General features: G+C 41.6%; 1 protein-coding gene across 10 annotated transcripts in view; it reads left to right on the forward strand.

Annotated features, from left to right (window-relative positions):
* Shal (Potassium voltage-gated channel protein Shal) overlaps positions 1-19,502 on the forward strand; it is a 468,140-nt gene that overhangs the window by 389,993 nt on the left and 58,645 nt on the right. For all 10 annotated transcript variants that reach the window (XR_011714479.1, XR_011714477.1, XM_071676946.1 and 7 more), the window contains exon 2: positions 17,128-17,290. Coding sequence is in view for 8 of the 10 variants with exons in the window: in XM_071676946.1 (XP_071533047.1) it covers positions 17,128-17,290 (163 nt within the window). In the remaining 2 variants the exon portion in view is untranslated. The remainder of the gene's footprint in view (positions 1-17,127; positions 17,291-19,502) is intronic.

Raw genomic sequence — 19,502 nt, forward strand, 5'->3', positions numbered from 1 at the left:
GACGGTCCACAGTCAACCCAGCTGTTCATCCATCCCTAAGGGGATGGTCGATAGAATGGGTACCTAGCTCAGGCTAGGGTATGTATTATGATATAGCGTTAATGGGATGGTCTTGATTAGGGGATAAATCACAGGAAAATAAAACACGATAAGTTCCCAAGTGCGCTTTCGTGTAATGATCACATCGTCAGAGGACTTACCAATGGCGTCTTAGGTACGTCTCTTCCTTCTATATCTACTGACTGTAGTTTGAAAGAAAAGAAAGAAATATATATATATGTCACTATAATACACATAAATTCTATACAGCATATAACCTTAAGAAGCCTGGAAGGTGAACATGTATCACTCCCTCATACAGACAGCGAGGCTGAGTCTTGGTCAACCTATCACATCCCCTTGTATCACTGATCATCGTTCTCATCACTCTCTCTCTCTCTCTCTCTCTCTCTCTCTCTCTCTCTCTCTCTCTCTCTCTCTCTCTCTCTCTCTCTCGCGGCACAACACGCCTGCGTCGTCGTCTTGCTCCATACGTGGCGAGCCATCCGTGGAAGCGTTGAACGCGAGGGTAGCGCACTTGCAGAAGGGAGGTTGGAGGGTGGGTGTGTGAGGGGTGAGGGTCGGCCACTATGCAGGGCACACGAGCGGCCGGGAGCCACCACCTCGTCACCTGAATGTCAAAGGTCATCTTACAGTTAGCGTGACGTGGGCTTATCTTCTATTTCAGGTCACGGCGTAATAATGTCGGGGTTTAGATGTGATGCGTGAGGACGGTCGGTTGTTTACCGTGGCAGAGTTTCCAAAGAGAGAGAGAGAGAGAGAGAGAGAGAGAGAGAGAGAGAGAGAGAGAGAGAGAGAGAGAGAGAGAGAGAGAGAGAGAGAGAGAGAGAGAGAGAGGTAAACCAGCAAGCTGAGGCAACGAAGGAGAGAGTGAGCTTTGAGTGTGAGTGTTGAGTGTGAGTGTTGAGTGTTGGGTGTGATTGTATGGGCTCAGACAGCTTCTCTTCCCCCAATCACCTGCTGATACAACATGAACAGTTAACATCTGTTCACTAACGTGAACCTTTAAGGTTGTAGCGTAGGATCTCAGTACTGTCTCGAGGGATCAATAGAGCTAGTGTGTCGTCAGCACACACCAGTGAGAGACGAGGTCGAGCGCACCAGAGCAGGAGGTCATCTCCTGGCCAGTGTGGAGGGACCAGTGGGAGAGGGACCCCACCTAGCTGGCCAGTGTGAAGGGACCAGTGGGAGAGGGACCCCACCTGGCTGGTCAGTGTGGAGGGACCAGGAGGAGACGGACCCCACCTAGCTGGCCAGTGTAGAGGGACCAGGAAAAGACGGACCCCACCTAGCTGGCCAGTGTGGAAGGACCAGGAGGAGACGGACCCCACCTAGCTGGCCAGTGTAGAGGGACCAGGAAAAGACGGACGCCACCTAGCTGGCCGGTGTGGAAGGACCAGGAGACAGACCCATCTGGTTGGTCAGTCGTCCTTCCCTACCCCCTACCATCTTCCGCCATTCCACGTCGACCTTTGCAAACGAGCGAAGCATATTTCTTTGTCCATTTTTTTCCTTTTTATTCTTATTCTATACTTCTTGACCTTTCTCCGTGATGGGTGGGGTTGAAAACGCATCTGAGCGCGAGTGGTGTGGAGGGTGTAGTGAGGTCGAGGGCTTAAGTAAGGCTGAGGGAGGAGGGAGGGAGGGGTCAGTGTTCCTGATGAAGACTACACATCTTTCAAGTATGCTCAGTTTTCTCCTGCTCGATCTGCTTGTCGTCTTATTGGGACTATTTCTGTAAACATCAAGAGAGGTGGATAAGGTTTCCTAGGGCGACAGACGTAGCGTACTTCAGATTAATGCTTGTTATGCAAGTTCCTCCTATTTCTATTTCTAGAACTCCCCCATTACTTTTCTCTCCCTTCTAATGGCCATATAATGGCACCATTTTAGTGTCATCGTTAACATCTGGTTCATTTCGGAAATAATGCTTTTATTGAGTAGATAAATCTTTTGTCCAGTGGAATGTAGTAGGCAGACTGCTTGTCTCTGTTGAATAACAGTACTGATTATATGGAGGATTAATTCGTCCTTTTATAACTCACTACATTTGTATGTAGGAGTTATAGCTCTATATACCTCACTGGCAAAGACAGTTTGATTTGACAAAAATCCCGCTTATGATCCCTTCAGATCTGACCTCAAAATGTTACCCTTTTCGTTACACTGTGTTATGAGTTCTCCTTCTCTCTTCTTTAGATATTACTTCTGTTTTGGCTCACAAGAATTTGCCCTTTTGCAAGCCACCTTCATTGTCTACATCGCTTGACACTCAGGAAGCCACAACATAATGTTTCCTACATCAACTTTAAGGGTCGGGTTGTAATATTTTCTATATCTTATCTCGTATCTTTCAAGATAACCACGACTTTGCCCCTTGATAAAAAAACAAATTTTTGAGTTATTGAAATAGAATAATAAAAGCATTTAAAATTCACTGCGGTTGGCTCTCTCAATCAGACTAGGCTTACGATCACACCTCTTCCTCTGACTGTATCATTCCCTCCCTACACGATCATCAACCAGGCCTCATACCACAGTAATTGTCTCAGGGAAGTCTATGTCCAACACAGCCCCAGCCTCGCGCTTCCATACAATGCTGGACTGCTCTACTACCTTCAGAAACGTCCATCTGTAACTACTCCCCTCCACACTTTAGCCCATGGGGTTCCACTCACTCGCAAGTACCTAAAGCTTCGTAGTTCCTGCAGAGGGTCGTCCTTACTAACACTCCCACTCCAGCCTTCCTACCTCACCCATCAGCAGCATCTCATCACCTTACTTTATACACGCTTCCTCTTCATCTCTCTCCATCTTATTTTCCCAAACTGTCACCAGCTTTTAAATACACACACACACACACACACACACACACACACACACACACACACACATATACCATGGGAAGGTCTGTGGGGCCTGGTTGTGGATAGGGAGCTGTGGTTTCGACGTATTACACATGACTGCCTGAGAATGGATGTGAACTGATACGACAGCGACAACTTGTACCCGGCTGAAGCGCCGACAACAGCATCGATGAATCGCTACGAGTCGTCTGTGTGATGTAGTGAGAACTGGAAGGAATATATACATTACTAGAACGATGGGCTGAAGTCTCGATTCCAATGAAATACGTTTTCTTTTCTCACGGATGTCATTTTTCTTCGGTATTTTTGATGTAAATCTCCAGAGAACTTTTAAGTTCCCTCCGACGGAAAGGCCTATTCACGTGATGTGTATATCAAGCAGGTCGGAGAGATTTCATTTATTCCAACTTCTGGCGGGTCAATGTTTCTTTGGGTGAGAAATGAAAGTGTCACTTGATACATCGCTTGCCAAGTTAGTTGTGACAAAGTTAGGGTGGGTGGGATTTTACCAGCTTAGGTTAGTTAAGGTTAAAGTAGTTAGTACGTAATTACTGGCTAGGTTAGGTAGGGCTAAAGTAGTTAGTAGGTGATTACTAGCTAGGCTAGGAAAGGTTAATTTAGTTGGTATATAATCACTTGCTAGGTTAGGTTTAATAAGCTAAGGATAATTGGCATTTTATTTGGTTAAGTGAGGTTAGATTAATTGATATGCACATTACTTGCTAGATTAGGTTCGAGAAACCTTTGCTGATTGGTTAATACTAGCTTTGGCTAGGTAAAGTTAGGATGGTTATTAGCTTACTTTGCTAGCTGAAGCTAGGTACAGGATGTGTACAGATGATAACAATATCATAGAAACCATTTAAATGCTGAAGTGTAGTAAAAGATAAAATACCAACATTAATCCTCTGGCAAAATACATTGGAAATCTTAAACGAATGCTAAAGGGATATTTGGGTACTGAATGGCGATAACCATGAGGCAACAAGAAGGGACACAATAAGTAAAGAATGCTGAAGGAAAGAATAAGATGTTGCAGAAACGTCTGAAGGAAAGTTTTATGTTATGTGAGGACAGAGGCACTTACAGGAGATTGCATAAGCAACTCCCTGGTGTAAAAGACACAATCCTTCTTCGTCGTGTATATATATATATATATATATATATATATATATATATATATATATATATATATATATATATATATATATATATCAGTATTTTTCTCACCTCTGTCTGCTTGAGAAGAAAGACAACGAAGAAAACAGAACACGTAATATTCAAGGTAAGAAACGGGTGGTGTGTGTGGGTGGAAGTTTGAGTTGAGGTTGACTGGGTGTTTTGCATGATCCTCCTTCAGAATGAGATGGAAAATAACTTTGAAAAGCGGGAGTTTCAACCCACCTTATTACCCTCTCGTGTTGTGTGCGACAGGCTAGTAAAGTGAACTTTTCGGCGCGTCCTGAAAAACGTGGGGAAGTATCATTACCACGGCCAGAATACCCGTGTGAGACTTTGTGACAGCATAGGAAATGAAACATCCAGGATCTCGGGGGGGTCACAGCAGTACGATGAGTTCATTTGGTTACCACCCGATGAAACGGCTGGTTGTGTGAACCCAATAAGTACCATGACACACGCGCACTAAAAATCTATGTATTTATTCACAATTTAGATCCGAGGTGGGTGTTGTCGCCATCTAGGTATTTGAGCCTTCAAACATGAGATCAGATCAGCTATTGTGGACGTGTCTAAGAACCAGTTCTCATAGGATCTTCTAGTTCATGCTAGACGCCTCTTCGCTGCCTCATACTAGTTTTATAGTTTCAGGCAGAGGGAGGGTGCTACACTGTGAACGTGAAATGCGTCTTGAGATAGTCATGTGGATACTGATTCTTATAAGTGAAGTGTCTAAGATAGAAGAGTGCATAGAAGACCTTCGAATGCTCCTACGAACTTCATGCGATGGAAGTGGTACATGTGTGTGTGTGAGAGAGAGAGAGAGAGAGAGAGAGAGAGAGAGAGAGAGAGAGAGAGAGAGAGAGAGAGAGAGAGAGAGAGAGAGAGAGAGAGAGAGAGAGAGAGAGAGAGAGAGAGTAAAGTGTTAGCATGAGTCGGAAATAAATGCGTTAGTGCATCAAGGCTGCGAGTTGTCACAATGGTTCTTTTTGCGTAAGATAAGACCGAGGTGGAGTGGCAGTGTTATGGAAACTCAAACATAATGAAACAGACCTGAAGTTCCACACTTGCTGGATCCCAGTGATGATGGTGTGTTGTTGATTGAGTCAGAGGAGGTACAGGCCAGATGTGTTGGCTGCTTCGACGGTGTGTGTATGTATGTAGGAGGATGATGATGATGATGATGATGATGATGATGATGATGATGATGATGATGGAAATGGAATACTAATAAAAGAAAGACCAAGTTTTGAAAAGATTGGGAGTTTTTTTTTCTCTTTCTATATTTTTTTTAGGAACTGGAACTTGTGGGAGAGTTTGAGTATTTGAGAGTAAAATACAATGTGGGTGTTAGTGAGAAATATGAACCTGAAAGCAGAATTATGCAAGGGAGAGAGAGAGAGAAAAAAAAGTGCAGGTGCGCTGAAGACTTTGACAAATGGAGAGAAATATATCAAACGCAGCGAGAAGCTTCCCTGAGGACACGGTTACCCCAACTCAGATTTACAAAAGCGAATGCCATGTTTACGTAGGTCAGCGGAGGCCAAATTAAAAGAGGGAGAGAAGTGTAATCTGCGTGAGACTCTTATTTGAACCAGGAGGGTTTACTGCGTGAAAGGCAAAGATACGAGAAGCAGAAGCCATTAGATTAAAAAGATGCATGGTTGATAGTCTCTCAGGATGGTATGGTGAGGTAACAGGTGATCATAGACGAGTCAAGAAGATATGTATATATTAGTATTACCTTCGAAGGTACAAGCAGGAAAGCCAAGTGGCAGAAGTGATGAACAAAAACCATGAATGAGTCGATCAGGTTTTGGGTATGAGTTCTGTTCCAGTGGAAGCATTTTGCCGTGTGAACAGAGATGCTGGTCTTGCCTCATGATAAGCAAGGAAGGTTTATGTTTCACTTAACACCACAGGCTTGGGTTGAGAATGTGTTTGGGGTGATATAAGCGGGTTTAAGTACCTGTTGTACCTTATGGAACTGGACTTTCTCTGCTTCTGATCGTTGTGCAGCCTTGAAGCTGCAGGAACCCCATGCAGCACGTCAAGGGGTTATAATCATTGTAATGATAATAATGATAATGAAAAAATATATAAAGATGATAAAAATAAACGGGTATTACTTATAACATGGTTGTGTTGTCCTCTCGCTTGTCTTCACTCCCTAATGTGTTGTTCAAAAAGTTTCCGTCACAATTATTTCATCAATTTCGTGCTATCCATCCATCCATATTTCACGCTTTCTTATCTTTCTACACGATAACGTGTCTGTATGGACTTCTGGTATCTTATCGATCTCACAGCACACTGGAACCATACGTGTGTTGGTGTCTCCATAACCAGATTCACCTTTCTGATCCACTAAACATTTTATGTATATATATATATATATACATATATATATATATATATATATATATATATATATATATATATATATATATATATATATATATATATATATATATATATATATATATATATATATATATATATATATATATATATATATATATATATACTCTATGGATAGAGTTGTGCGCAGGAGGATGGACGTGCTGGAAATGAGATGTTTGAGGAAAATGTGTGGTGTGAGGTGGTTTGATCGAGTAAGTAACGTAAGGGTAAGAGAGATGTGTGGAAATAAAAAGAGCGTGGTTGAGAGAGCAGAAGAGGGTGTTTTGAAATGGTTTGGGCACATGGAGAGAATGAGTGAGGAAAGATTGACCAAGAGGATATATGTGTCGGAGGTGGAGGGAACGAGGAGAAGAGGGAGACCAAATTGGAGGTGGAAAGATGGAGTGAAAAAGATTTTGTGTGATCGGGGCCTGAACATGCAGGAGGGTGAAAGGAGGGCAAGGAATAGAGTGAATTGGAGCGATGTGGTATACAGGGGTTGACGTGCTGTCAGTGGATTGAGTCGGGGCATGTGAAGCGTCTGGGGTAAACCATGGAAAGCTGTGTAGGTATGTATATTTGCGTGTGTGGACGTGTGTATGTACATGTGTATGGGGGGGGGGGGGTTGGGCCATTTCTTTCGTCTGTTTCCTTGCGCTACCTCGCAAACGCGGGAGACAGCGACAAAGTATAAAAAAAAAAAAAAAAAAAAAAAAATATATATATATATATATATATATATATATATATATATATATATATATATATATATATATATATATATATATATGTGAGAAATACTTAGAAAAGCAAATGGATTTGTATGTAGCATTTATGGATCTGGAGAAGGCATATGATAGAGTTGATAGAGATGCTCTGTGGAAGGTATTAAGAATATATGGTGTGGGAGGAAAGTTGTTAGAAGCAGTGAAAAGTTTTTATCGAGGATGTAAGGCATGTGTACGTGTAGGAAGAGAGGAAAGTGATTGGTTCTCAGTGAATGTAGGTTTGCGGCAGGGGTGTGTGATGTCTCCATGGTTGTTTAATTTGTTTATGGATGGGGTTGTTAGGGAGGTAAATGCAAGAGTCTTAGAAAGAGGGGCAAGTATGAAGTCTGTTGGGGATGAGAGAGCTTGGGAAGTGAGTCAGTTGTTGTTCGCTGATGATACAGCGCTGGTGGCGGATTCATGTGAGAAACTGCAGAAGCTGGTGACGGAGTTTGGTAAAGTGTGTGGAAGAAGAAAGTTAAGAGTAAATGTGAATAAGAGCAAGGTTATTAGGTACAGTAGGGTTGAGGGTCAAGTCAATTGGGAGGTGAGTTTGAATGGAGAAAAACTGGAGGAAGTGAAGTGTTTTAGATATCTGGGGGTGGATCTGTCAGCGGATGGAACCATGGAAGCGGAAGTGGATCATAGGGTGGGGGAGGGGGCGAAAATTCTGGGAGCCTTGAAAAATGTGTGGAAGTCAAGAACATTATCCCGGAAAGCAAAAATGGGTATGTTTGAAGGAATAGTAGTTCCAACAATGTTGTATGGTTGCGAGGCGTGGGCTATGGATAGAGTTGTGCGCAGGAGGATGGATGTGCTGGAAATGAGATGTTTGAGGACAATGTGTGGTGTTAGGTGGTTTGATCGAGTAAGTAACGTAAGGGTAAGAGAGATGTGTGGAAATAAAAAGAGCGTGGTTGAGAGAGCAGAAGAGGGTGTTTTGAAATGGTTTGGGCACATGGAGAGAATGAGTGAGGAAAGATTGACCAAGAGGATATATGTGTCGGAGGTGGAGGGAACGAGGAGAAGAGGGAGACCAAATTGGAGGTGGAAAGATGGAGTGAAAAGGATTTTGTGTGATCGGGGCCTGAACATGCAGGAGGGTGAAAGGAGGGCAAGGAATAGAATGAATTGGAGCGATGTGGTATACAGGGGTTGACGTGCTGTCAGTGGATTGAATCAAGGCATGTGAAGCGTCCGGGGTAAACCATGGAAAGCTGTGTAGGTATGTATATTTGCGTGTGTGGACGTGTGTATGTACATGTGTATGGGGAGGGTTGGGCCATTTCTTTCGTCTGTTTCCTTGCGCTACCTCGCAAACGCGGGAGACAGCGACAAAGTATAAAAAAAAAAAAAAAAAAAAAAAAAAAAAAAAAAATATATATATATATATATATATATATATATATATATATATATATATATATATATATATATATATATATATATATTCTTCGAACCATACCAACATCCATAATAAAAGTTTCGATTTCAATGGTCACCTATGTTTCCACACAAGGCAGCTCAGGAGCAGTGTTGATACTGGCTGGATAATTTCCCCACCACAGCCATTCTGCTCCAGCTTTTCAGCCAACACGGACTACCACCAACAAGTGATTCTCCCCATTCAACCATCACGTCTTTCTAGACGAGGAAGAATTATATTAAAACCAGCAGTTTGGAAACCAGGAGCATTATTGTGTATTTATAAGAGACCCTTAGAATGTCAAGGCGTGCAAGTTGATTGGTGCTCATGTTTTCATATATATATATATATATATATATATATATATATATATATATATATATATATATATATATATATATATATATATATATATATTCCTATGAGTCACTTTCATGTTATAATCACATCATCAGCGAAGACACAAGAGAGAAATATAAGTCAGTTGATATACATCGAAGAGACGAAGCTTCGTCTCTTCGATGTATATATGTATATATATGGTACACATATTCTCCACGCCTAGTCTCTCTCTCTCTCTCTCTCTCTCTCTCTCTCTCTCTCTCTCTCTCTCTCTCTCTCTCTCCGTTCCAGCACCACCTCCACCACACCCGGGCGTCACTTGCCTGACACGTGAGTCATCTGTTACCTGCTAAATTACCGTCGGACAGACGTGGTGTTTCTTCATCCTCGCGAGATCACTTATGGTTCACGAGCGAGCGACCCACCACAACGCTTGGCCCGAGTGAGAAAACTTAAGTCACATCTGAAGGCACGTGTCTGAAATGATCTTCCCGGCCGTGTTCAGGGATGATGTATGCGCCCCGTGCACCTGTGCATGTACACACTTACAGGACCTCCTCACCCTCAAGTATTGATGATGAATGTGACACTGCGCCACCCCAGTGGTGCGCCACGGTTAAGGGATAGGGTTTAGGGAGCAGTTGTCACGGAGGCGATGATGGAACTCTTCCTGCCGTAAAAAAGCAGACGAAAAAAAAAGATAAAGTGCAATGAAAATCAAGGAGCCTAATGTAGCAGCTTCAAGGAGCCTCATGCACCTAGAAGTGTATGTATACACATAGTAGTCAAAAAAAGATTTCTTACTTCTCATATTATGCCTGTGATCATTTTATGTCTACGTTTCCTTGAAGCTATATTATATACATTGCTCCTGAATAAGCAAGAGGCATGCACAGATAGAATGAATTGGAGTGATGTGGTAGACAGGGGTCGACGTGCTTGCGGTTCTCAGAATTATCCTCAACACCTGAAGAACGTGTTAACGATCGTTCGGTTGATGGATGTTTAGTAGTTTGCCCGTAAACTCCTTAATGACCCTGGTCGTTCATAGGTCTAATGCCCAGTTAAACAACTAACCACCCGTATCAAATACAGGAAGACAATCATGAAGATAATTTCTACTTGAGTGTCGTCTACCTGGTCGATAACCCTATTAGCAAGGTCATCTTCCTTATAACATTTGCTCGTAATCATCCTTGTACCTTGTACGTAGACTCGTTATATAATTCCGTATCGTATAATAGAGAAATGTGCCACATTCATGTACTTACATTAACCATTCTAAGCGGAATCATCAATGTAGACCATTTTTCGTAAACAAATTTTCAGGAAATGTCATTACATTTGTGTGCTAAATCTTTTTTGAGGCTGAAAGAGAGCTAAGGCGTCACATAGACACCCAACACCCTACTTTTCCATCACACTCCAGTGATACGACGTCTACTTCCTCACTCGCACCATAGCGCGTTGCAGCAGCAGGCAGAGTGGATACTTGATCAAGATGCTGTCAGTAATCAGGCACTGTTTACCAGATGCTCATCAGCGGCGAGTTTGCGAAAGATCTGTTTCTAAACATCAAGAATTTGTGGATTATTGAACGATTTTGGGCATAATTTAAAGAAAGTATTATTGTTGTTTGGTTATGAAAATAGGTATGGATATCATGGGGACTATTCCGGGTATATTTGCTGATCGTGACGCATTCAAAGGCCACTCGGGGTCAAGAGCTTAGGTTAGAATCCTGGATGCGGCAGTCGGTCCACAGTCAATCCAGCTGTTCATCCTCCGCCTTAAGGTTGATCAATAAAGTGAATACGTGGCTTGCTCTGGTATATATATATATATATATATATATATATATATATATATATATATATATATATATATATATATATATATATATATATATATAGCGTTAATGGTTTGGCCCTGCTTGAGGCATTCAGTTCCCCGTATAGTCACAAACCAGCATAAAAAGGAACATACGTTTTCCACTGTTGGATGGCTCATGCGCCAGGGGTAACGAGCAATGTAACACCTTTCTTGTGGAGGTGATTCGAAGAGTCTTGATGAGCGATACTTCAAAACCCTTTCACAATCAGAACCGACAACGTCTCCATGAAACACCAGCTAGAGATATTACGTGGAGTGGAACACATCCGCGTCTTGTGCATCGGGAATGATGTTAACTTAAATCATCTAGCGTTCAAATGCTCAGGCGTCACACAGAGCAGGTTATAATGGGGAAAGTTATATACCACAACAGGTGCAGTATTCGCTGGCATCCAGCCCCCAAGTGAATCAGGGAACCGACCCACAGACAATGACGCGGATGAACAGCAAAACTGACGTAGGATTAATGGCGTTCCTTCTGTCAGTTTGGATTTTATTTTCAAGCTGTTGACGTCAGGGTACACCTCATCAGTGTGTGATGAAGTTTAAGCCGAGGTCGTTTCCCGCGATCGGACGGGGTTGTGTTCTGACATCACTATGACGTCACGGTTGAGGTAAACATATATCTTTTAAAACAATTTATGTTTTCCGTTTCTTTTTTTTAAACCGTTTTCTTGGTGGAGAAAAATTGTCAGCAGCGTCTATTGTTTTCTGAAATACTCTTCCACCTCCTCCTCATCATCTTCTTCTTCTTCTTCTTCTTCTTCTTCTTCTTCTTCTGCTTCTTCTTCTTCTTTTTCTTCTTCTTCTTCTTCTTCTTCTTCTTCTTCTTCTTCATCCTAACACATTTCGTGACAGTGCTACACCGAGCTTCACTGTCACGCCGATGACATCTGTCACGTTCTTGTCTGTCATATGTCATTCTCGGTTTCACAGGAATCCATGGCAATGACATTTACCCCCAGTTTTTCTAAATACGTCATCAGCTCTGTATCATTCTTTTGTTTTCCTCCCGCTAATCTTCTGTTTCTCCAATATTTTGTCCAGTCTATTGTATATCTACACGTCTCTCGGGGGTTTTCCTGTTCATTTATTGAATGAGTTGGACGCGGATTTATAATCTTGTATGATTACAAGATACAGTTGTAACATATTCTGAAAGTGTTTTTTTTTTTTTTTTTTTTTTTTTTTTCAAAAGAAGGAACAGAGAATTGGGCCAGGTGAGGGCATTCCCTCAAAGGCCCAGTCCTCTGTTCTTAGCGCTACCTCGCTAATGCGGGAAATGGCGAATAGTTTGAAAAAGAAAGAAGATATATATATATGATCACCATCGCCATAAAAATGACAAGATCATCATAGTCTTTGAAACTAAATCATCAAAACAATTAGAACTCTGTATTCACCATATGGAGGCTAGACCACTTCACTTTGTCATCACATTGCTCAAAATATGTCCTACGCTCAAGCCCTATGTAGAAATCAGGCACCAATACGACGTCTCACAAACTACGAGATAAATCTTCACTCACAAACGACTCATAATACATGCCAGGTGTACATAAACTTGGAAGCAAAGTTAGGTTGATACCTATATATGACCTTAATAACTCACTTTCCTTTGCCCGTGAGATATTTAGGAGCTCTTAAGATTTTTGGGACAGGGACACTGAATGGTTGGATACCATTAAGTAACATACGACTGTTCACTGGTAGTTGATAATATCATCATCATTATCATCATCATTATCATCATCATCATTATCATCATCATCATCATCATTTCGTAAGTTCTCATGGCCTTCAGTCGTCTAACAAGTTTATAGATTCCCTTCTCTCCCTTTACGGGAAAATTTGATCAAAATTTTGGATTCATTCACAGTCCTTGATGACTCAACTACAGAGAGTGAACAGACATGCTGCTTCTCCTGAAGTTCAGTGGCTTACATAAGGATACAGTTCACGGGGGAGGTGTTACCGGACTCCACCGCCTGCAGGTGCTTGCACCGCGAGTGATAAGTCACCTTTGGCGTGGCTGGGTCATCATGGTCAGTGGACGCAAGGATTACAGTCTTTTGAAAAACCATCTCGCTCCGAAGGAGTACATCATTTCCCTGCTCCTGCGCGGAGCGCATTCTCGGAACTGCAGGAACGTAATTAGAAGATTCCTAATGATAATAATAATAATGATGATAACAATGATAATAATGATGATGATGATACTAATGATAATAATAATAATGATAATAATAAAATGATAATGATAATAATAATAGTAATGATAATAATGATAATAATGATAATAATAATAATGATAATAATAATAATCATAATAATAATAATAATAATAATAATAATAATAATAATAATAATAATAATAATGATAATGATAATAATAATAATGATAATAATAATAATAATAATGATAATAATAATAATAACAATAATGATAGTAATGATAATAATGATAATGATAATGATGATGATAATCATAATGATAATACTAATAATGATAACATCTCTGAGGAGAGGGGAGGTGGGTAGCTTTACCATTTATGAAGACGTATGTACGAAGGTAAACTAACTTCATATTCAAGCAACTCATCAACACTCCTTCATGTGAGGCTCGACAGCTGAGTTTAATAACCTTATTCACGATGAGATCATTCATCCAGGTCACTGTGTGAAGACGGAGTGTATAATAATGATGACTTCACAGACGACCCCCCCCCCCCTGCCTCGATGTATTTCATCCGGAGGGGGGGGAGTAATCTCTCTCTCTCTCTCTCTCTCTCTCTCTCTCTCTCTCTCTCTCTCTCTCTCTCTCTCTCTCTCTCTCTCTCTCTCTCTCTCTCTCTCTCTCTCTCTCTCTCTCTCTCTCTCTCTCTCTCTCTCAACATATGACTTGAAGCCTACTCCATGCCTGGCTTTTACTTCTTTTCCCAAGCTGTGTTGCTTCACCCCATTTTCTGTCGCCTATGTCCATGGCTCATGTCTATGTCATGTTCTGCAGGCGGCTCATAGAATCGGTCATGATCATATGGAAACTTGCTTTTATCATAACATAATTCAACATTTCTTAGTAACCCAACCTCCAGAAGAACCACATCTCATTTCCTTATTCTCTCCCTACTAAATGTCTCTCATCGTTGGAGTCTTTCTCTTTTCGTCTCTCCTAACGAGACAAGAGGCCATATAATACCTGGGGGGGCCTGGTATGATAGGCCTAGTCTTATCACTGGGATAAGATATCTTAAGGGGGGATATTAGCTGCATTGTGCCTCTCATAGTTTCTTACCCAGATATGCCTATCTTAATCTTGTTTTAAAGGTATCTTAAGAAAGCAGTAGATACTAACGTTTTTTTTTTTCTCTCATCTCTTTTTTGGTCTTGTGTTATTACTGATCCTTCTATCAAGGGAAATCTACATGTGAAGTTATTCCTAGACTTATCTAATGATTTCTCTCTGAGTATATATATATATATATATATACATATATATATATATATATATATATATATATATATATATATATATATATATATATATATATATAACATAGCCATCTGCCAGGGATGGGTTTCTATGGAAAGGAAAAGGAAATATAAAATCTTCCTACAGTTTTAAAGTTAAGGATATTCTAATTTTTATCCTCAACAATCTGTTCAGTATTTTGAATCACGTATCACATGTAGTTAATTCTAGCAATAAGAAAAAAAAAAACACCCAGTAAAATTTGATGGAATTATGTAACTAGAAAAGATTGGCAATGATTTTGAGCTGAGGCATTAAGATATGATGAGTTGAGTTAAGGGAATCAAAGATTACTTAAAAAAGCCGCTACAAAGCCCTCATACCACACTACATTTTCTTTCATCCATTTACGATGACGTTCGTACGATCGAACATATAATACGTTCGTGCTGGTAAAGCCTGAACGTTGTGTGATCTGAGGCGTTCCCCAGCGGGGTTTCCCTGGCAGCTTTGGCCTCCTTGATCCCGTTCAAACCAGATACACAGAATCAGATTCTCCTTTGGGGATCAGATTGTCGTGTGTGGGGCGGCTTTGCTGTCCCCCCGGGGCGAGCGAACGTTCCAGATCCCCGTCCCTGACGCAAGACCCATAGCATTCCTTTAGCTGCTCCCAGAGCGAGACTTGATCTCGACCCTCACCAGATGGGTTATTATAACTGGTATCACAATCTCGTCTACATTTCCGGTAATATAACATCAAGTACAAGACCTCTGTCATGACGTTACTGGGTTACGATTGCTTGTTATCTCTCTATATCTGTTTCAGTTTTCGTTTAGTTATATCAAAGGTTATAGTATATATATATATATATATATATATATATATATATATATATATATATATATATATATATATATATATATAAAACATTGATAAGATGGACTTGAATTGGGTATTCATTTACCAGTGGCTATCCAGCTAACAGACAAATATTAAAAAACTTGCCAGTTCTCTTTTTGGAGCTTACCCTCTTCCTTTTACTCCTCCATTTCCTCTTCCTCCTCTCCCTCCTCCCGCTCCTCTGGGCTCCTCAGTACCTCCCTGCTCGCACGTAAGTGCCTCACTGTTTACACTCTCTGTCCGACGTGGGCCTCCTCCTCAACAGTAAATGACTGAAATGCGGAGGAAAAGACCTGTTAAGTACACCTGGTAAGTTGTTTGGGATAATGGTCATTGAGAGGCGTGTTGCCATGCACAGAGTAGGTGACGTGGGAGGAGCAATTTGACTTTCAGGAAAGTTAAAGGATGTTTGGGTCATTAGACTTTTGCTATGTTTGTTCGAGAAATACTTGGCAAAAGGTGAAATGTATGTGGGATTTACGGTATGATATGGTTGACAAGGAGGCCCAGTGGAAGGTGCTACGAATACTTGGGATGAATTGGAAAGTTATCAAATGCAGTGAGGAGTTTTTTTTTTTTTTTTTTCTCAGAGAGCAAGGCATGTGTGTGTGGGTAAGAAGATAAGAAGGTGAATGGTCCCAGGTCAAGGTGGGTCTCCGTCGAGCATGTGTAGCGTCACCGTGTTTTTTTAATGAGTTTATGGATGAGATGGAGAGGGGGGGAGAATGCAAGGGTCTCAGAGCGAGGGGAAAGTCTACAGTACCATAGGGATGAGTGGACAGCTGGTGTTTGCAGATGACGCGGGTCTCGTGGCAAAACTTCAGAGGGGAAATCCCAGAAGCTGGTGACAGAGTAGGGGAGGGTGTATGAAAGGAGGAAGTTGAGAGTAAATATGAACAACGGTGAGGTAATGAGGTGCAGCAAGAGGGGGAAGGATGAGAAAGGATGGTTTGAGTGTAGCTTTGCATAGGGAGGACCTGGAGGAAGTTGAGTGAGCGTCGCAGCTGATGGAGCCGAGGGAGATCGAGTGAGACACAGGGTGGAAGACGCGGCTGAGTCGGTGGGTGTATTTGGATGTGGAGGCTGGTGTCAGTTTGCGCAAAGATGGATATATTTGGAGGTATAGTTACCCCTGCATTGTTTCACGGAGTCTTGGGGCCTAGATGTATTGGAAAATAAATGTCCACGGCTCTACGGGAAATGAGGCAGGGGGAGGTGACCAAGCCAGGCTGAAATGGTTCGGACAAATGAAGAGGATGAGTGAAGAAAGACCAACCTAGATGATCTGTTGGTTAGAATTGGAGGAATCAAAGGAGATGAAAGATTAACTATTTTGCAAACATATGATTTTATTCTTACTTATGCACAATGCAATTTAAGGGTTTAAGGTCTTGCTTCCTGCCACATACAGTCATGTAATGTGTCTATTCTTTCCTTTGGGACGCACTTCTCATTCACGTGGTTTTCCTCCAATATTCCAGCACACTCATACCGCACACACACTGCTCAACTTTCTTCCCTCCCCGTCCACAAAAATGCTCTGTCTCCCTCACGACATAAGGTAATCCGATGCTCTAAATAGCCACTGTCTCCCCAGGAGAGGGAAGATAGTGTGAGACTAAGGCCCTCTTTACACCCTGCAGAACCTGTATATATATAAATACCAAACATTGGATGATTAATTATGTAAATTCTATTCTCAGGAGGAAAAGGATCCCCGTCCACTATGTGGTGAGGCACCAGCATTACACCACAACCAGTTTCATCCATCACCACACGCGCGTCGCTAACATATTCCCTCTTCGTCTCCTCTACAGATACGGAGACATGGTTCCCCACACGCCCACGGGCAAGATTGTGGGCGGCGTGTGTTCGCTATCGGGTGTGTTGGTGATCGCGCTGCCTGTACCTGTTATCGTCTCCAACTTCTCCAGAATCTACCACCAGAACCAGCGGGCGGACAAGAGGAAAGCTCAGAAGGTAAGAGGAGCCTAATGTTCGGGGTCGGTACTCACGTTGTTCGTGCAGGTTAGCGAGGTGAGCGATGTCGTGTGTGGAAAGGATGTTTTTGCTTGTGTGTGTGTCTGTGTGTGTGGGTGGGTGCGTGGGTGTGTGTGGGTGTGTGTGTATGATGTTCAGAGCAGCTTCTTCGCACCTTTGATCGTGGGTTAGTGAGGTATTATTGTAGCTATCATGTCATTACGTTGATCAGAGTTCTAGTGTGAGAGTTTGTGGGTTGATGGTAGGTTTTGCGTTAGGCTGATGGACTTCGATGTTTGTGGGTCGTCGTGTTGACCATGTCATGACTCTCTCTTCGTTGACGACCTTTGGTAATTAGGTTGATGGCTACATTCCTTATCTACCAATCAGGTTGAATCTAATATGCCATTCCCTAATCTTCAGGGCAGTGGCTTATTTTATCATCTTTTCACAAACCAATCTTCGTATGTATAATTTTTCTATATCTATCCTTTCGATTTCTCACTGCTTCTCTTTCCTCTCAGTTCACTGGTGTCTTCTTTCATACTGTATTTCACTGTGATATCCTCATTTCTCTCCTTTGGTTCACTTTAATGACGTCCAGGTTTCAAATTCATCTCGACTGTCTACATCTCCACTGCCATTGTATCCTTACATATTTCCAATCATCAAATCTTTACATCTTCCTCAATCATCAAATCCTTGTATTTTCTCGATCATCATATTCTTGTATCTTCCCAATCATCATTTCCTTGCATCTCCCCAATCATCATTTCCTTGCATCTCACCAATTATCATTTCCTTGCATCTCCCCAATTATCATATCCTTGCATCTCCCCAATAATCATTTCCTTGCACTTCTCCCGTCACCATAACACGGTGTTTCCATACCTAATTCCCTTCGATCAGAACATGACCTTCCAACAGAGCTGATCATACCTCTAACCCTACAGTCTTACCCTTCGTAGTTTCCTTAAAAAATGCCGCATTATTTCTACCATTCATACCTGTCTCAGATACTTTAGTCACCTTTCCTAGCCTTATAAAAACTTCTCTCAGTTATATACAATCCTCCAACTTCTCCAACCACTTTTCAAAAAGTTATATGATATGACATGGCTTTCTCGCCTCACATACTGTCTTGTCTTCCTCTTCAACACATTCATATTCTGTGTTCTCTTCTTGAACTTCCTCCAAATTGCGTTACAGTGACCGGCACTTCTGTCAATTCATCCTTTTCCACAATATCTTCCGTATAGATTGATTTTCTCAGTTCCCATTTCCATCGCACATCATCAGTTTGAATCATCCTCGCTAAGATGTAATAAGTCCTCATGCAAACATGACATACCTAGTCTCATATCATCCTCAGTCTGGGGATCACTCTCTCCTTCCCTCAGTTGACTCAAACCTACATCATTACTCCCTTAGTGTGACCCTTCTCACAGCATCTTGTAGTTCTCTCCTCAGCAACACACGCTCTTGACACCAATTGAACGGCCATGTTTATCTCTCACATAGGTATTCATCTGTCCAGTTATATCATTTACCTCTAGGTATGTTCTCTTCTCATATTCTCATAGCAGAATTGTGGACTATATAATCTGATGTTCTCATAAGTTCACCTTCCATCCTATTTCCCGAGGCTCCTAATGACTGTATTTTTCATTCTTCCAATCATTCTTCAACCTTATGCCTTACTTCCTACATGTAACCAAAACATCCGCATTATCTACATCTTATCTTAAAGTTCTTGTGTTTCTTTGTAAGGCATTCCGTCCTTGAAATCACCCAGTCTTCTGGCGCTCTGCTCTTGCGCCACCACACCATCACACGAATCACACACGGTAGACGACTCTGTGTGTACCAGCTATAATCGCTGTTGATTCATCATTTTCTCCCTGATCACCATAATCGTATTTCACCATTTCGTGTAGGTTCTTTGTCTCTTCCTTATCAGTGTGTTCCTGAAACGCTCCTTCTTCCTCCTATGCAAAGCAGAAGATAACGTAGCCTCATTCGTATCTCATACATTCACTCCATCTCAATTTCCAGACAATTACACTCTTCTTCAAGCACTGATAAAAGGCTACACCGTCGCCATTACACATTCTGTCTTCCACCACTTGTCTACCAATTTCCCATCCTTTTAATCCCAGTCCAGCGTATCTACTTATTTGCATCATTAAATTGATAAATGTAATTAAACCTT

Source organism: Panulirus ornatus, chromosome 2, assembly GCF_036320965.1.
Source record: "Panulirus ornatus isolate Po-2019 chromosome 2, ASM3632096v1, whole genome shotgun sequence".
Taxonomy (NCBI): Eukaryota; Metazoa; Arthropoda; class Malacostraca; order Decapoda; family Palinuridae; genus Panulirus; species Panulirus ornatus.